Source organism: Trichoderma evansii (assembly GCF_050947405.1).
Source record: "Trichoderma evansii strain SZMC 28006 chromosome Unknown GGI43scaffold_17, whole genome shotgun sequence".
NCBI classification, from domain to species: domain Eukaryota; kingdom Fungi; phylum Ascomycota; class Sordariomycetes; order Hypocreales; family Hypocreaceae; genus Trichoderma; species Trichoderma evansii.
The window spans coordinates 527,842-544,985 of record NW_028145189.1 but is presented as its reverse complement, the minus strand read 5'-3'; the positions used below and the strand labels follow the sequence as shown (position 1 = coordinate 544,985).

At 49.8% G+C, this 17,144-nt stretch overlaps 3 protein-coding genes across 3 annotated transcripts; 1 reads left to right on the top strand and 2 right to left on the bottom strand.

The window, feature by feature from the left end:
- Nucleotides 1-56: 56 nt before the first annotated feature.
- Nucleotides 57-2,886, top strand: GGI43DRAFT_119473 (folic acid synthesis protein). Its single transcript, XM_083199027.1, has 3 exons — nucleotides 57-1,157; nucleotides 1,220-1,428; nucleotides 1,499-2,886. Exons 1-3 carry the CDS (start codon nucleotides 777-779, stop codon nucleotides 2,460-2,462), a joined length of 1,554 nt encoding a protein of 517 aa, XP_083058383.1. The 5' UTR covers nucleotides 57-776; the 3' UTR covers nucleotides 2,463-2,886.
- Nucleotides 2,887-8,039: 5,153 nt separating this feature from the next.
- GGI43DRAFT_118985 (NDT80/PhoG-like DNA-binding family protein) lies at nucleotides 8,040-10,778 on the bottom strand. Its single transcript, XM_083199025.1, has 3 exons — nucleotides 10,651-10,778; nucleotides 9,998-10,189; nucleotides 8,040-9,874 (listed from the first exon to the last, which is right to left on the bottom strand). Exons 1-3 carry the CDS (start codon nucleotides 10,653-10,655, stop codon nucleotides 8,401-8,403), a joined length of 1,671 nt encoding a protein of 556 aa, XP_083058382.1. The 5' UTR covers nucleotides 10,656-10,778; the 3' UTR covers nucleotides 8,040-8,400.
- Nucleotides 10,779-14,877: 4,099 nt separating this feature from the next.
- Nucleotides 14,878-15,276, bottom strand: GGI43DRAFT_385991 (uncharacterized protein; the record flags this gene model as incomplete). Its single annotated transcript, XM_083203729.1, has 2 exons — nucleotides 14,878-15,058; nucleotides 15,182-15,276. The coding sequence occupies 2 exons, from the start codon at nucleotides 15,274-15,276 to the stop codon at nucleotides 14,878-14,880; spliced, it is 276 nt and encodes a 91-aa protein (XP_083058381.1).
- Between the last annotated feature and the right edge of the window lie 1,868 nt (nucleotides 15,277-17,144).

The following is a 17,144-nucleotide window of genomic DNA, read 5'->3' as shown; positions in this document are numbered from 1 at the left end:
GATTCCCGGCCGAGAGGGGACCGTCCGAAGGCATAAGTCGTTTTGCTGCATCTCCATCATTTGACCCTGATGAGCCGAGGCTTGGGTCAGACGCTATGGCCAATCATGGGCTAGCTTTGGCTGTGGATCTGGGGAAAGATGCCGAGGTGCGTAGCTTAGTCATCTGCCGAGAGAGAATTGCATGAGGGATGGATGGATGAATGGGCAGAGACTCGCAAGGTGTACCTGTTCTATTTTGCGGGGAGATTAGCGCTGTGTATTCCCCGGATTCTAGGATGATGTGAAACTACGAAGTATGGTGACGGTCCTGGATGCGTTGGAGTCTCTCTGGCAACTCGCATAAGATACCAGATAGTCCCAATATAGGCATATGCATACTTTGCTGATTGCTTCCACGTAGTAGCACTAAACCTGCCCTACCCTGTGCCGCGTGGCTCAAATCTGATTAGTAGCCGGAAGCCGAGTTTATCGAGCCATCGGGATTTACAGTTGCGGAGAGAGTTTTGCTTTAGCATTAGCATCAGCAGCAGACCGAGGCATCTGATGTAGCATGTCTGTCCGAAGTAGGCAGTACAGCTGCAGATGTTCTTTAGTCGCTTCCAGAAAGGGCGCACGTGGGTCCGCTGTCCAACTACAGGGTAGGCCATATTGGAAAAATTGGAACTACCAAAATCTCAGTAGCTTCAAAGCTTCAGTTCGAATAGCACCACAGCTCTAGCCTGGAATTGCCACCCCAGCTCAGCTCATCTCATGGGAGCACGAAAAAGATCAAAAAGATGAGGCTTCACATACAACACCATGCTCCACTAATGAGGGGCCTGCGCAGCTCTGGCGTGCGCAACTTCCACTCATCTCCGCGTAGCCACTTTGTCAACATCCATCGACCAAAGTCCGGAGCTCCAGCACAACAAAGCTCATCATTAGGTACACAGAGCCGATCTCACTCAGGATGTGGTTGTCATCCTGCTCCTACAAACCAAACCAAGACCGCATACATTGCCTTGGGAAGCAATCTCGGTGATCGGATATCTGAGATTGAAAAGGCATGCAATGAGATGAATAGGCGGGGCATTCGGGTCAAGCGAACCAGCAGTCTCTGGGAAACGGAGCCTATGTATGTGACAGAGCAAGATCGCTTCATTAATGGAGCTTGCGAAGTAAGTTTCTTACAGCAATTGACTAGTATTTGCAAAAAGATTGTTACTGACCTGACTACCAGGTTGAGACTGAGCTTGAGCCTCTGGGGCTGCTTGATGAGCTACAAGCTATTGAGCGCGAGATGGGCCGCAAGAAAGTAATTGATAAAGGTCCACGTAATATCGACCTGGATATTTTACTCTATGGTGATGAAAAAGTCCAGAATGACAGACTCAATGTGCCACACATCGGTATCCCTGAGCGCGAATTTGTCCTGAGACCGCTGGCAGAGTAAGACAACTCATCTCCAAGGATTTGCAAATGACATCTCGTGACTGATTTTCATTTTTTTCCGACTTAGGTTAATTCCATCAAAGCCACTCTACGCGTCGCAGCCATGGAAGCTTGTCCAAGATTACCTCAATGACCTCACTCCTGGCGAGCCCCTATCATCCATTACGCCAATGTCTTCAGCGCTGGCACCACTGACACCCCTCGTACGTAACAGAAAGACTAGCGTCATGGGAATCCTGAACATGACACCTGATTCTTTCTCTGATGGCGGCCGCAACAATCTGGAAACTCTGTCCAATACCGTTAAAGACCTCATTCGCAACGGGGCATCCATCATTGACGTGGGTGGGCAGTCGACAGCCCCTGGACGCCCCGAGGTGTCCGCAGAGGAAGAAGCTTCTCGAGTGGTGCCCACCATTGAACTCATCCGCTCCATACCGGAAACCCGTCACGTCGCCATTAGCGTCGACACCTATCGCGCATCCGTCGCTGAGAAGGCGATTGCCAGCGGTGCCGACATCATCAACGATGTTTCCGCCGGTACTCTTGACGCTGAGATGCTCCCAACTTTGGGCAGACTTGGGAAAACCATATGCCTGATGCACATGCGCGGAACTCCACAGAACATGACCCAGCTCACTTCCTACCCCGATGGTCTGGTGCCAACCGTTGCGGCCGAGTTACTTGAGCGCGTAGCTGCAGCCGAAGCAGCAGGCATCCGAAGGTGGCGGATAATTCTCGATCCAGGGATCGGGTTCGCAAAAACGGGCGCTCAGAACCTAGAACTGCTACGTAGCCTGGAAGAGCTCAGGGAATGGCCTGGCTTACAGGGTCTGCCATGGCTCGTTGGCACGAGTCGGAAGAGCTTCATCGGCAAAGTGACTGGAGTGGAAGAGGCATCGCAGAGGGTTTGGGGCACGGCCGCGACGGTGGCGGCGGCGGTTCAAGGAGGAGCGGATGTGATACGTGTACACGATGTTCGGGAGATGTCCTTGGTGACGACCATGTCGGATGCTATCTGGAGGGCCTGAGACTGAAATATGAATCTGACTTGACTCTGGGCTGCGCGTCTATTACTTCCTTCTCAATTCCTTCGTCTCCATATCTTTTGACCTGTCTCTTTCGTTTCCCCTCCTCCCTCATCTCTCTGTCGCTGGCGATGCTTCGTCTCTCATCCTGCTTTCCACTTTTCCCCACACCTTTTCAACAGGGTCCATCATATTACGCAGAGCAAGCAAGACGCTGGCCATGACTCAAAACCTTGGCAATAGCTGGCCAAATATCCTGAAGCGGTAGAAACAGATGGAATCCGGGTTAAATACGTCTACCCCTGGTAACTTATTGCTTCGCCTTATCTTTAACTGGGAAAATTACTTGGTCTTCTTCACCGGTGGGCGGCATACTCCAGTCGCAGCTTTTTCGGACACATTTCGAGCCGGTACCTTGTCCTACATGGCGCTTGATCCCTGGTCGTGTGGTAACAATGAAGCCTTCGGAAGCAGCCTCTTAGATGTGCCGTCGATCACCGGCGTGGACTTGCAGCTCGTGCAACCCCAGAACCTGAAGCTCATTTGAAAAATGAAGGGGGCAGGAAAGCATGTAGTGCAACCACCCACCGATAGCCGGGCTTTTATTGTCCTGACGCTATGATATTCAGGCTTTCTGACCAGGTGCCCTGTCCGTTGCTGAGATTTGATCCTCGTGTTGGGCCGGAATACGTTGCCGGGTGACACTCAAAAGCCACCCGTATGGCGCTTTTTTACGTGGTTTTCGTTGTGCATGTACACATATATGCAAAACACGGGCGTTACACAAAATCGCATCTGGCGGCAACGGCTACAGCTACAGCTGTTATGGTGTGACTGATAACAAACAAACGATGACCCATCGTCGTGAAAAAAAAAAAAAAAGAAAAGAGGTGATCCACAAGGATGAGTTTTTATGTACAGCTACAACACCACTAGCAAGACGATACAAGAGAGTACATACTGAGAGTTCTATGCAAGGTGGCATGCAGGGTCGCAGCACGTGGATTGGGTTACCTAACGGTATGGCTGCAACAAGCGAGTCAGGCTATCTTTCGTACATAAAATACAAAAAGTGATTAAAAGCGAACGAGCAGGCCGACTACCGAATGGGAGCAGATTGTGTGAAAAGGATTGGGAAACCTGCTTGGCCACATTGAGGCAATGCCGTGGCTCCGTAAGGCAGATATGCTTACTTGAGACAATTCACTCCCCTCCTCTTTTCTTTTTCTCCGGTGTCTCCTCTTCTCTTCTTCTACCTTGCTCTTCTGCCATGCCTAGCCGCTGCTGCACACCCCCCTTTTTGGCTGCTGCTGGCTCCTTTGTGAATAATATCTCCGTAGACCGAACTGTTGTGACACTTGAACCGATGACGGACGTAACAGCAGATGCACCTGTAGGGCTGATCCGGCAGCGAAAGAAGCTACTAGACTAATAGCTGGAGAATATGATATCTGAGATACGAGACTAGGAGAGCTGAGATGGCTCGTGCTGCCATGGAATAACCAAACAAAGCGATGAATGGCATTTTCGGTGAAAGCGGGCGTAGGAACGAGGTATATCCCAGTAAGCTTAAGACCGACGGAGCCCAAGCTGCGCAAACAAAAGGACATGCCATAGCGTTCCTTTTTTCTTCCCTCTCATTCATCTTCCATCCCTCCCTTCTCTGAGTTCTTATTACATCATACGACACACGGTAAGCCATACGAAAAAAAGATTAGCCTGGAGAAATGCCATTTCTAGGCATTGCCATGTGAGACATTGCCAGCCAGGATGAGAGCGAGCCCATCAAGCTAGCACACGAGTAATTTTACAATTTGTAAGAGAGAAGGGTACGCCAAAAAGCCACACACACAGCCTTGCTTCTGCGCTCTTTCGCTCTCTCTCTTGGTGTATTTATCCTCGGTCATCGGTGATAGCCCGTGAGTCCGCTTCAGGTATTCCCCAGGGTCTTTCCCCGGATCCTCCTCTAAACCCCCCCAACAAGGAATATGAAAGAAAAGAAAAGAAGAAAAAAGAAAAGAAAGTAGCGTTTTCCCCCGGTTTGATGGCTGACCCTTGGACGATCCATTATATGTTGGCGTTTGATAGGCCAGACGCGGGTCGCAGCAACAGACCAAGCTTGTGAGTGAGTGTGCGTAGCAGTACGAAGTAGTACTGATAGTATTTGAAATTCGTCCGGTCTCCGACAGAGTGCTGTGTTTCTTGATTATTTTCCTATTCCTTTCTTTCTTTGGTTTTGCTCGCTGGCTCTTGCACGTGAGCATCATTCAAAAGATTTCCCTATACAGATAGCACTATAACAAATACAGTATCCTCGTATTTCTTTTTCTCTTCTTTCCTACTTCCCTATTTTATTTCTTGACAGGGGGGTGGAAAAGATGGTCTCCTGCGCGAACACTGACATAATGAATGACTTGACGCCATGGGGCGTGGGGGTATGTTCCCCAAAAACTGGATATTCCGAAGGAGGGGCGTACGGCTATTAAGATAGTGAGCAGGTACAAAGAGATACGGCTAGGATCCAAAGCACATGCTGAAGCTCTCGTTCGAGGTGGCAATGACCTGCGCCAAGAAAGCCAAAAAGTAAGATAGAATGACTCGAGGACCCCTTGGCTTCATGCTGTTAAAGGCTGAATCATTCTATGCACTGTATTTCTCTTCCCTCTATTCTCGTCTCTTCTCTATGCGTGAATCTGGCGTTGCAGTATTAGTAGCTGTCGCAGCGGGAGGCTGCTGCAATAGACCCGCATCGTGGTCTTGGTTAATCTAAACTAACACGGCAATGCATGGCCTTAGTATTGCCATGGCCGAGCGTTGGGCGAAGGGCGGCAATGGACCGACGAACCCAACCCCACGGTCGTCTCCCTGTGAAAGAGTCGGCTGCATCTTGTCCGAAGACCCTGTTGGAAAATGTTGGTTCTTGGTGAAGCATCGTCTGTGCTCTAATTACTAGAAGACTAGTGCTGGCTGATAGTAGCAGCAGTAGCGTTTTCCCCAGTGTCAAAAAAGGGACGGGCCGGATCGAATTATGGGGCCAGGGAGATGGACCCTTGTTGTGCGGCGTCACTAATAGACACAGCGCTGTCATCACTTGTCCAGCTTATGAGTGTGGGCTGGCTCTGTGCGCCATGTTCTCTGCCATGCACGCTTCCCTTCCCTTTCAACGCTGGCTGTCGTCAACACGACTGGAAAATCAAAACTTAGATACCATGTAATATATCATCTTCTCGTTGGAAAGATGGGCCGAATGACCGATGCAGCTTCCTGCAGACATGATGTCTTTTCGCCATATGTGCCTGATGAGATGTTTTCGCCTATGCACGCTGACAACCATTTTCCTAAGATTCAAAGCGAAAGGAAAAGTAAGCCATTACAAGCAGCATTCAGACCGAGCGAGTAACAATATTAAGCTACCCGCTTCGATTTAGCTGCAGACGATAGGCCTAATAGCCAAAGCTACATAGTACATGTATGTAGGGTTAGAAGCATGCAGGCTGCATAGATAGGTGCGTCTGTGAAGCACAGGTATATGACGCTTCAGGCAAACGAAATGAGAGAATAAAGGGAGTGTGCTAGAACTGCTCTCACCATCGCAAGGACACAATAAGGCGTGTAAGTTCTCCTCGACTGGAGGCGTACAACTAACTTAATGGGGCAAAGGCGACATGAGCTGGCCTCCAACAGACAGAACATGCAAATAACAAAAGAAAAGAAAACAATAGAGGTGCTTTCCTATGGAAGCATGCCGGTGTCACAACGAGCCTGACGCCACAGCTATTCCTGGTGGCAGTATAGCCCAAGCGGGAAGACCCTTAAGCTTTCAGCTGCATGTCCTAGAAAAACTCCTCGTGGGGGTTCTCATAGCAGGTATCTACCTGCCTGTTCAATGTATAGAATGCCAAGAGAACTTACAAGTGAGCCACAATATTGAATCTCAGCAGTGGCCCTGCAGCCTGGGATATAATGTTTCCGAAACACAATCCATCAGGTGGAAAAGTCCCCGAGAAGCTCAGAGCGCGTACGAGTAAGTGTTGGCAGTAGCAGGAATAGATTGCTTCTGTCCAATAGCGTGTTATTACATGGCACTGATCCCTCCAGAGGGATCCGGGTATGTGCCTAATATCTCCATTAGATCCATGAAGTTATTGAACCTCGGGTACAAGGTGCTTCGACTTCAACCCGACGATGAGAGAGTCCGCCCGTAAATACTATTCTTGGAATGCATGTAATTAAACCAAGTCTTTCCGTGTACGTATCTTATCGGTGAGCGTGGGATGAAACTGCGGCATATGCGGCCATCGATATTGCACCTCCACGCCAGGATCGTCGCCGGGCGCCTACTCCGAAATTCAATGGCTTGCGGCTAGTCCTTCACCGTGGTGGTATCGAGCCTCGCTTGTGGCTTCGGTTAGAGGCCGGCGGCAAAACGCCGTGTTTGTAACTCGCATAAGTGGCTGCACGCTGCATTAGTATGCTCGCTTGTGTATATACACTCCCCTCTTGTGCTTTATTGGCAATCATCGTATGATAGAGAGAGAGAAAGCTTAGCTGGCAGTTTTGTCGAACACAAGACGAAGATAAATCAACTTTTGGCTGTCAGAAATTTCAAAAATGTGTAAGCTGGCTGAAATAATATCGGTTAAAGAGGTGGGATGAGATATTTCCCAGTCCCCTGACAATCATCCAGCAGGCACAATAGCATATTGTGTAATCATGTTGCATTCATAAAATAAACTGGCCTATCGCAGTAATGGTGAGAGAGAAAACAAAAGAAGGAAAGAGAAAAGAAAAAAGTGTACCGACCGTGGCGGCACGAGAAGTATGGAGCACTACTCAGCCTATGCAAGGCCAGACTCTGTCTATGCATGCTCCCCCTCCTTTTTAACAATTCCGCTATTATTATGCCAACGCCACTGTGATGCTCGCATATGGATCCTGGTACCTGGTCAGGCGAAAATCTGCGTGATCTTACAGCACGCCGTCGTATTTGCTACCACACTCAATGGTCCTCGAAAAAGGAAACGGCATTATGCGGAATGTAAAAAAGGGAGGCCAGGCAGCGCGAGACAAGAAGAAAAAGAGGAGATGAATAGTAGAATGGCGAAACACAAAGTATTTTTAGCTTATGAAGAGCCAACACAGAGACCCTATAGTCAACAATTTGGAATATGTCAGCATCCCTTGCATCAGTATCCATTGCGTTGTTCGCCCAAAAAATGAATAGAGCTGAAATCAAGGAGAGAGAAAAGAACAGAGCAAAAGAGACTGGAAGAAAAAATTATCAAGAAACCAAAATACATCAATAAGAATAAAATAATAGGGATATTAAAAGAAAGAATCCAAAGAATAGAATCCAATCTTAGAGAACGTCAAAAAAGTCCAAAATCCAAACCCAAATCCCTGCACCGTTGTTGGTATCCAATCCTGATATCCTATGCGTTGCCGCATGTATCCAGCCCAAATGACCAAATATCACTTCCTTTGCCCTCACTAGCCAAGACAAGGCTAAAGAATGAGTCTATTTCCATGCAAAACAATTTTCTTTTTCTCTCACAAAAGAAAAGACTGGCCGTAGCATTCATTGTGTATCCTGGATTTGCCGGAGCTTGCTGCTGTCGACACGAGCCCTGCGGCCTGCCCAGTCACGTATAGTTTTCCCATATTTCCAAAGCCCCCATTTCCCAAGTAAATGTCGCTTTTGTTGTCCTGATTTCTAGTCCTTCCAATTGCTGCAATTTATTTCCAATATTTTATTATAATTCTTGCGGTGGTAGATTTTCTTTTTCTTTTTCAATTTTTTTTGTAACTTTCTTTTTTGAGTTTGTCCCCCCCCCTTTTCATCTTTTTCCCGTTTTGGTCGTGATGACATTTTTATTCGTTGCAGAACCAACGCCGAGTCGCAGCGCCACGTGCACCACCCTCCCAACTAATAGTGTCACGACTACAGCGTCATGTTTACGCTGGGAGACAAGATCGTAGGGTAGTAACCGCTTGAAGTGGTTTTCCCTTCAAACACTGACAGCTGGCGACGACCATCCGTGAGCGGTGGATGAAAGACACGAGGCGTAATGTCGTACTCACTCTTTACCTTGGAGTCGGCAGATGACTGCGATGGAGTATTTTCTTGCTCGTTGCGGGTGCCGAACATCTCAAGGGGCCGCGGCGGAGAGCTATCGTACATCGATCCAGGATAGTATAAATATCCCTTGGCGCTCCCAATCGTCTTATCGTCTTCGGGAGACATTGCCACTTCGCCAGGAACCTCGTGGTTCCTTGGCGTTTGGTATACTGATCCTCTTGGGTCGTAGGGTGCATTATACGAGCCGTTCCCGCCGAGGAGGCTGGGATGAGGCGAAAATTCTCCAATGCTTGCCAACGACCCATAGCTTCCCAGTGATCCAGAAGAGCCTCCTGGGCCGCCGCTATGGCTTCGTCTCTTTTCGTTTTGGTAATGGCCAGGGGAGCGGCCGCGGACAATCATCTTCTCAGATTTCCTATAAGCAATCTTGACGAACTTATCGGGAGTCTGTGAGCCAAGGTCTGCCCAGAGCTCGACCATAAGATGATAATACTGCTGTGCAGCTCTCCGTTTGCCATTATTTTGGGTGGCTTGCTTGAACTGGATACGCTCAAATGTATGCTCAGTTGCAGGCTGACCAACCCCCTGTCCGTTGCCGTAACCGTCTTGGTACATTGCCCTGGCGCCAGATGCGCTCGAATTGTCGCTGTACATGCCGGTGTGATGAGGAGGGACAGAATTTTTGGGCGCCAGCAGAACCTTTTCAGGCTTGGATGTTGGTCCCTTGTCCCTCTTAGGAGTGTGTTGAACCAGCTCAATGCTCTGTTGATCATTATCTGCTACGACAGCAGATATCGACATGTACAGCCCATAGACTTGAAATGACTGAGAGGTTCCAGGAGGGACAAAATGAATTCCCATGTTCGCGTAATGCGGCTGCAGCGAATATGAGCATGCGCAAGTCATATAGTTTCGTCGATAGCAGGTCCATTCGCCCTCGGCAAGAAAGAATCCCTTATCCACAGTGCCCGTAATCTCAACCTTGATTGGCGTCCCATTTTCATACTGAAGGGACCCAGACGTCTGGACGGACATGAGAGGAGGCACAGCTGTTGTGGAGGGTCTGTTTTGGAACTGGCCAGCCTCCATCCTCCCAGCCGGAGCGATATAGGAGGTGAGTGGGCTTGGGGTTGGCGACAAAGGCAAACGGCGGAGAGGCACCCCCGGAAATGACGGAGACCTGACAGGGTGCTCCGATGCCCTCCTAAACGAGGGTGTTGTGGTAGCGTATTGCTCTCTGGCGCTTACTTGCGCTGTCAGATGTGGTAACCCAGCGGAGCGGTGCTGTTGGTGGGTGTGAGCTGCCATACCAGCTGAGGCCGCAGCGCTATTGTAACTGTATAAGCCGTTGTTAAAAAATAAATAATAATAATAAGCGACCACGCCTCATCACTACCATGCCTCTTTGCGCATCACCAATACCACCACTGCCATGGAATATTTTTAGGCAAAAACTTACTTGGTATTCAGGCGAGACCTAACATCTAGGCCCGGAAATACTTGAGCTGTTGGCTGGTAGAAAGCAGCGCTGTCCTGAGGATAGTGCGTCGTGGCAGCAAGGGTAGCAGCAGTAGGGTGGAATAGGTTTAGAAGCCCGGGGGGCTGCGAAGGCTCTATCGCCAAAGCCGTCGTATTTGCTTCTTGGGTGTACCTGGGCGTCTGATTAGAAAAAAAAAGGAATGGACAAGTATTTGAAAGAAAGGGATATAGAAGACAAGAAGAAAGGATCTATAATAAAAAGGTATATATGATAAGAAGAGGGAGAGGAAGAGCAGGTAGTGTTGAAAAAAGAGCGCTTATTGAGACTAGACAGATGGAATCGGAGATATGGGTGCCCTTGGCTGAGTACCACAAAGCCAAAAAGCTATACCTGCCAGCACTGGTAGTACAAGGCCAATGCAAGATTCCATTCAGCGGCCGGCGACAGAGCAGTGATGTGAACACAAGCTCAGATGCAACCATCGGCGCTGGAGCTCACAGGCCCCGTTGCAGGGCCGCTTAGAGAGGCGTATAATCCTGCTGGGTAGCGGCCCTTTGGCTAAGGGAAATTTGGGTGGACCGCCTAGGTAACGGTGGAAATTTGGAGTGGTGAGGAAAAGGTAGAAAACGTACCTCATATCGCCAGCCTGAGAGTGTATATCAAGGTAATCAAGCTCCGTGCATGGAGGTGGTGGTGAGGAGTCGTAGTCCTATAATCAAAGAATCCATTAGAATCGGATTCTAACAGAACGTATATATGCTTTTGAGACATGATGGGGGATAAAGGCCAGGGAAGCCTTGGTGCTGCTTCTGCTGATTCCGCTGTATTCCACTCAGTCACAAGCATTCCGAACAAGACAATGAATGGTTATTTGGGTAGAAGCCTAGAGACAGTAGAAGGAGGCGTTAGCATGGATTCTTGGCGTGTGCTACCCAAGGAGGAAATTTGAAAGGGGGGGTGTCTTTTAGTAGTACAGCCTTGGGGCAAAGTACAGTACATGCAGCTACCTCCCAGTACTCGGAAGCAGTGCAAGGGCATATCGGAAGAAGGACGCCAAGCCGCGCTGGGGGCAGATGCGGCTGGCTGTAACACCAAGGAAATCAGTTGTTGGAGGGGGGGTCTGCATCTCGTTCGCATATGGAGCCGAAATCGCCCATGGAGAGATCTTACCACAAGTGATAGCAGGTGCAAGTGCCAAAGAATGTGATGTATCCCTCTCCTCGCCACATCCCCGGCAAGGGCGCGTGCAATGCGACGGCGATCATGTGCGAAATGACAGTGATTTTTGACAGGGGACTCACAGCAAAGGACTTCATACTCATTTTAACGTACCTCAGTGTGAACTAAGACGCTTCTTCACCCCATATGGATTGAGGATGGCGCACCCATTGAGTTCTCGCAAAGAGCCGCTCTTAGGCGTGGAGAGCGTTTCCAGCTTTGATCGTAAAAGTGGTAATATGCCAGGATAAGGGACAAGAGCGAAAGAATGTAATACCTTCTGCTGCTGGGAATGCATGCGATAGGATCTCTGGCGGAAAAGGATGCCCGCGACCAAGGGTAAAATAAGGCTGGAAAGGCTGTGGAGGTCTCAGAGCTGCCAACGACGTGATCTGCAGCCAGGTAGCTGGAAGTCTAGGCAGTCAATGGCTAATAAGTAAGCGTCGACCCGTACTCTTTATGATCTCCCTTGATCCTTCATGTAAGTCGTCGGGGAGGTCCAGTACGTCAATCCTTGCGTGTCTATCTGTCGCGCGCCCATAAACCAATCAGCTTGCCGTCAGTATATAGGAGAGAGGAGAGGTGGTATATGTTGTGCCAAGATATAAATTGACTGATATTCCAGTTCAAATCTTGCAAAGTAAATATAGGACTGATTTAGTACGAAGGAGTTCTTACCAGCGGTGAGGCGATAAGCAGAGACCAAACAAGCTGTTCGAGGAATGATAATGAGCTGCAAAACAGGTCAGTCTTTGCTTTAATCATTGGATCTCCTCCTATTTCAATCTTTGTATCATCGCACAGCTGATGATTGATGGAGCACGGGCTCTGGGTTGGGAGAATCTGCCGGATACTGAACAAATCTCGAGTCGGCCGTAGGATAGTAATATTGAGCCTCAAGAGCGATTTGGATGTCTGCGTAACAGGAAGAAAGAAAACTCACCAATAGTCGGCTTCTTTTAGCCTAGTAGGTTAAATGAGAGTATTAAGCTTGTTGATTGCCGTTATCTGTCAAAAATATGGATGCGCCCTTCGTGCAATGAAGTTAAAGTGCAAATCGTGATAACAATGATAGCTGCTGTAAAGTCTCTGAGCAGGGATAGATGGGTAGAGCAAGACGCCCTATAGCTTGAGGTAGGCTCAGTTGCATAAATTCCACTGGGGGACTTGGCATAACAATACAATCTAAGAAGACCTCTGCTATAGAGAGCTGAAGAGCATGAGTAGAAAGTGATGGAGAAGGAACGAAAGACGGCCGAGAGTGAGAGCTTTCAGGGTCTTATAAATAAATACAGGCTAGAAAGCCTTGAAAGAGCCCGAGCAGGAGACTGGGTTAGACTGAGAAGCTTAAAGCAGGCGTCTATCGTGTGGCTGCTGAGACAGGGTCTAAGAGCTCAACTGGGAATGGTGTGGAGAGCTCACGAACTGCACGTCTTTTTTTTTTTCCTTTCTCCCTCTATCTCCACAAGTATCTATAAGACTTTATCCTGGTTCGGGCAAATCAAGTCGTATATGTGCAGGCTGTGGATCATAATAATGCATATGACTGGCTGCTGCGGAGAAAACTTGCTGAAGGAGCTCACTGAGTGAGTGAGCCCCAAGGTTTCCTAGTTACAGGAACAAGCAAGAAGCCGCAGAAGTCGCAGGGCCATGCCCAAGCAGCAAGCAGCTCGCGACCCCAGCCAAACAGAGACTCTGGATGTCGTCGCGGAACCGGAGAAGCGACCCGTTCTTACTACAGCGAGCATAACTTGACTATCGACCTCATTTGCAATCAGGTCATTGAGCGATGGCTTGCGTGCTACACGACCCCGGAAGCTCAAGCAACTCGCTTACATGGCCTCAGGATAGATGGGCTGGGCATTGACCAGAAGTCCGTCCGAAGGCATTGTCCAGCTGGCCGCCATTGCGTCAAGGGTTGTCAAGTTTGTTTCTGCCGTCCCGATTTGCTTGGAATATAGCCCGCCTATTGCGTTATGCCCGCACACCCCTCCCCCCTTTTAGGGAACTAAGCATGCAAGTATCCAGGCGCCATGTCTCCGCCTACAATGCGGTCTCGTGTGGGCCTGTTGTTGAGAAAGAGATCCTTGGCCGGGGCGAACGCTAGGGAGGCGGCGGGTAGGTGCATGAGATTGCAATGCGTTGGAAAGAGGAGACGCCGGATCAACGCTCAGCCAGTCAGATCCGGGAGGCAAGCCAAGCTCAAGATGCACCAGGCCCCCACGATATGCCCTCGTTTAAAGCACACGCCGCTGTTCTTATTATTGAACTGCAATGGTCGTGACCTGGCCAGCGCACTGCATGTTCTTGAAATACTGAGACTATGTGACTAAGCCCAACAGCTTGCTTATTTGCATTGTGTCACTTAATCAAACTGTCTCCGCTGGTCTAGAAAACAGAGAGATAAGCAAAAGGTAATGCCATCCAAACGCCTGACGTGCATCTGGGCCTCGGTTTGCACCCTGGGCCACGAGGTACTTTCTTTGTAGCCCAAACGGTGTCACAGCTTGGGCAGCCATGATTGTCAAGGTAATGTTACAGACACGCGAGTCTGAGCACTCATGTTTCATCCTTCTCCCCAGATTTTAGAACAGACAGCAGGTTACCAGCAGGCAGCGTGTAGAGAGCTTGACAGGCTATAGAGACAAAGGTATCAGTAGAAGGGTGTGAGGCTGATGGCTTGCAATCCTTTGTAGAATGGTGCTTGCTTTGTGGCCACCGCGAACTCGATAGTGGCCAATTTGCCTTTGAAGCATCTCCTTTTAGCACACTAGAGAGACACGTAATATTGATGCTAGCCAATGATAAGACCATCTACCCGAGCGAGGTGGACTTTGTCGTCTCTGATCAGCCGATCCGACAGCGGAGGAGAAAACAACAGAAAACCGGCCAAGCGAGCAAGTCACATAGCAGACAATCGGTTTCTCCAATGGGGGCCTTTAGGGAGCCACGCATGCACTATTTGTCCGTGTAACTTTCCAAGGAACCAGGGCAGCACTGACATTAGAGGAAAGATGCTGTATCCTGCACACTTGATTTAACTCTCCGGATGGAAAATGAGGGAGAGAATCGGAAAAATTTGGATGATTATGATCTCGCGTTGCCTATCTGTAAGATCAAACAAAGACCTCAGCATTGACGTTGTCAAAGTAGGCATTTAGAGCTTCGTCGGATCGGCCCGTTGCTAAATACGCCGCGCTGAGTTACAATATGGTTCGTTTGGCGTCGTTTGGCGAGGCAATTGACCAAGCAGACCTGTCAAGGACATAAGAAAGAATATTCTTTATCTGTAGTGTCTTGTAATATGTTCCAAGCGGAAGTCGTCTTGTCCACTCAAGTCCCCTTGGACTCTGACAGGGCGGTCAGACCAAGGTAGGTAACGGATAAGAGATCAGATAGATCTCTGTACGAGGTGAGAGGTCGTAACGGCGATTCCGCAGCTTCACATCTCGATACGACCAAGGCCAATCCTGAACATGTCCTTCATAATCTAAACTGAACAGCTCTGGGGCTATCAATTGCCAGCCACAACACAACACAAAAAGCCAGAGAATGTCTTGCATTGTTGGCGTTACCCATCTCTGGAAGTGTGTATCTGTAAGTCAAAGCAAGAGGTTGGGTGGTACAAGTTTGGGGGCCGTCTAGGCCTCGGCATTGTCGTCTTTTTTGGGGGTGGAGGTAAAAGCAAATATTCGGAAACTCGTGCTGTCGCTGCTGCTGCCGTCACCGCGACTGCATCGTGCGTTGGAGACGAACACGAGGGAGTCGGCCATGATCCAAATCCTAGCACCCCCATGCTTTTGCGATTCTAGTCCCTGCTGGCTGTTCACAATGGATCAGCGAGTCCAGGGCAGGGCCAGGGCCAGGGCCAGGCGAGACGGCGTGACGGAAGCTGAGAGGAGCTGAGAGTGCGCCAGGACCCAGCCGTTGAGGCTTTTGTCTCACGCTCGGACTGTGGCTTCTGGCTGGAGCTGCCGCGGCAACTTGCCTGCATGCTCATCGACCGTCCATAGACCCTCCACAGACGCTGATTTGCCCATTGTCTCGAGTTGTTGTCTCCATCACGCTCATCTCAAGAGTGCCGTATCTCAACCGGTGTGCAGGGGACCTGCAAAGGCGTCAACAGAGCGCTCAAAATAGCATCCAGAGACAAACTCGTACAGCGCAGCACTCTCCATGAACCCGGAAGGTGGATGTGCAGACAATGCTTTGGCGGTTTCTGGCCTTACAGGCTGCGAGCGCCACGCCTGAGCGGAAGTCGAGGAAGGCCATCCGTCGTTGCATCGTGTCCGCTTATTGGCTGGTTGTGGTTCCCTTCGACGCCGAGCCGCACGCTATGGGCCCTTCCCGCCTGTGGCTCACTCCAGAAGCTCCCTGTAATAGAGCTGAGATAGCGCCGGGCGCTCTCGATCTGGACGCAGCTAGCGCCTGTACGGGCTTCCTCGCAAGACTTTACAGGGCCTATGGGGCCTATCGCGTCTAGAGAAGAGGGGCGTTTCGCTGATCACAGGCATGGATTCTGCCAAGGGGCTCACCGAGATTGGTAAGTACTCGAGACGCTGGCAGCGGCTAATGACGACATTGCTACTGCACCAGAGCATTGCCGGTACCGTGTACGCCACTTCATGCTTCATACAACGTACACGATGCAACTAGCAGCACTACATACCTAGTAGGGACTTCGCACAAGCTGGATCTTTATCTTATCATGGACTCACTAACGGAATCTGCTACTCGCATGTACCTCATCATCCTCCAGAACAATATACCTACCTACAGCCGCTACACCTAAAACTAGGCGATTATGACAATGGCGGCACTCGACCAAATACGCCCAATTCAAGCATCAATGATCATTTGACGCAGTAGCATCGACCGTCTCGGGCCACGCCCCTTCGCAAGGGCGTAAGTCGAGGAAACTGGGGTGGAAGCCGAAAGCCTCACTCCCCATCGCCAGTGGCTCGTCACAGGCCTCATCAGAAAGGGGGGGGTCTAGCAATGCCATCATCCATCCTCCACACTGCCGTGGTCGCACGCAAACTCGTCGGCCGACATTATCAACGCTGCTCGCTCAGCCTACGGCTTAGATCAGATCCATGGCGAGGGCCTCTGGTGGCTGTAAGTGAGACACTCTGTCGTATTACTTGGGTCCTAACATCGTGCCACCAACTAGTTTCCTCCACTCCAGTCACCCGGATGCGCTCCGGACTGCGCATGATTGTGTGCCAGAGACAAGCTGACGCACACACATACGCAGTTACTGGGGGCTTCGACTTTCTGCTCTCTACCACCGCCTCCTCTTTGCTCCCTTCCTTAGCTCCTAGCGTAAGCTAGTATTGAGTCGAACCCAGGCCAGCAGAGAGAAGCACTTCACCGACAGCCGATAGCCAGTAGGAGCTGCAGTAGTAGAGGATTGCTGCTGCTAAGGCCTTCTGCTCGGCTACATCTCAAACGTCGCAACCACCCGTCTCGCTCTTACGTGCAATGCCCGGTGCTTGCTTCTCGTGACGGTTGCTACGTCAGTGCAATGTGGACTGCGGCGTTGGCCCTACTCCTTCTCCTACATGCCGGCTACGCACATGATATGATGTAGGCCACTCTAGCAAGGCATTTAGGGCGGGCAACGTGGTTTGATGGGGCAGGTTGCTCAATATGACTGACGTGTTTACCCACCAGAGGTCACTACAGCTACATTTAATCCCCAATTCTACGGCAAGTGCCGCTAAATACGGGCTGATTACTTCGCTATTTATGGGAGCGTTTAATTATGCAAATATCTAGCTTTCCAAATGCCGTATTAATGTTGTGTCAAGATGCTGTATATCCAAGTTCACCAAAATGTTCCTAATACAATACTCTATCGATTACACATGGAGATGCTTCTTCTTGAGAGTATGGCCAAGTGGCC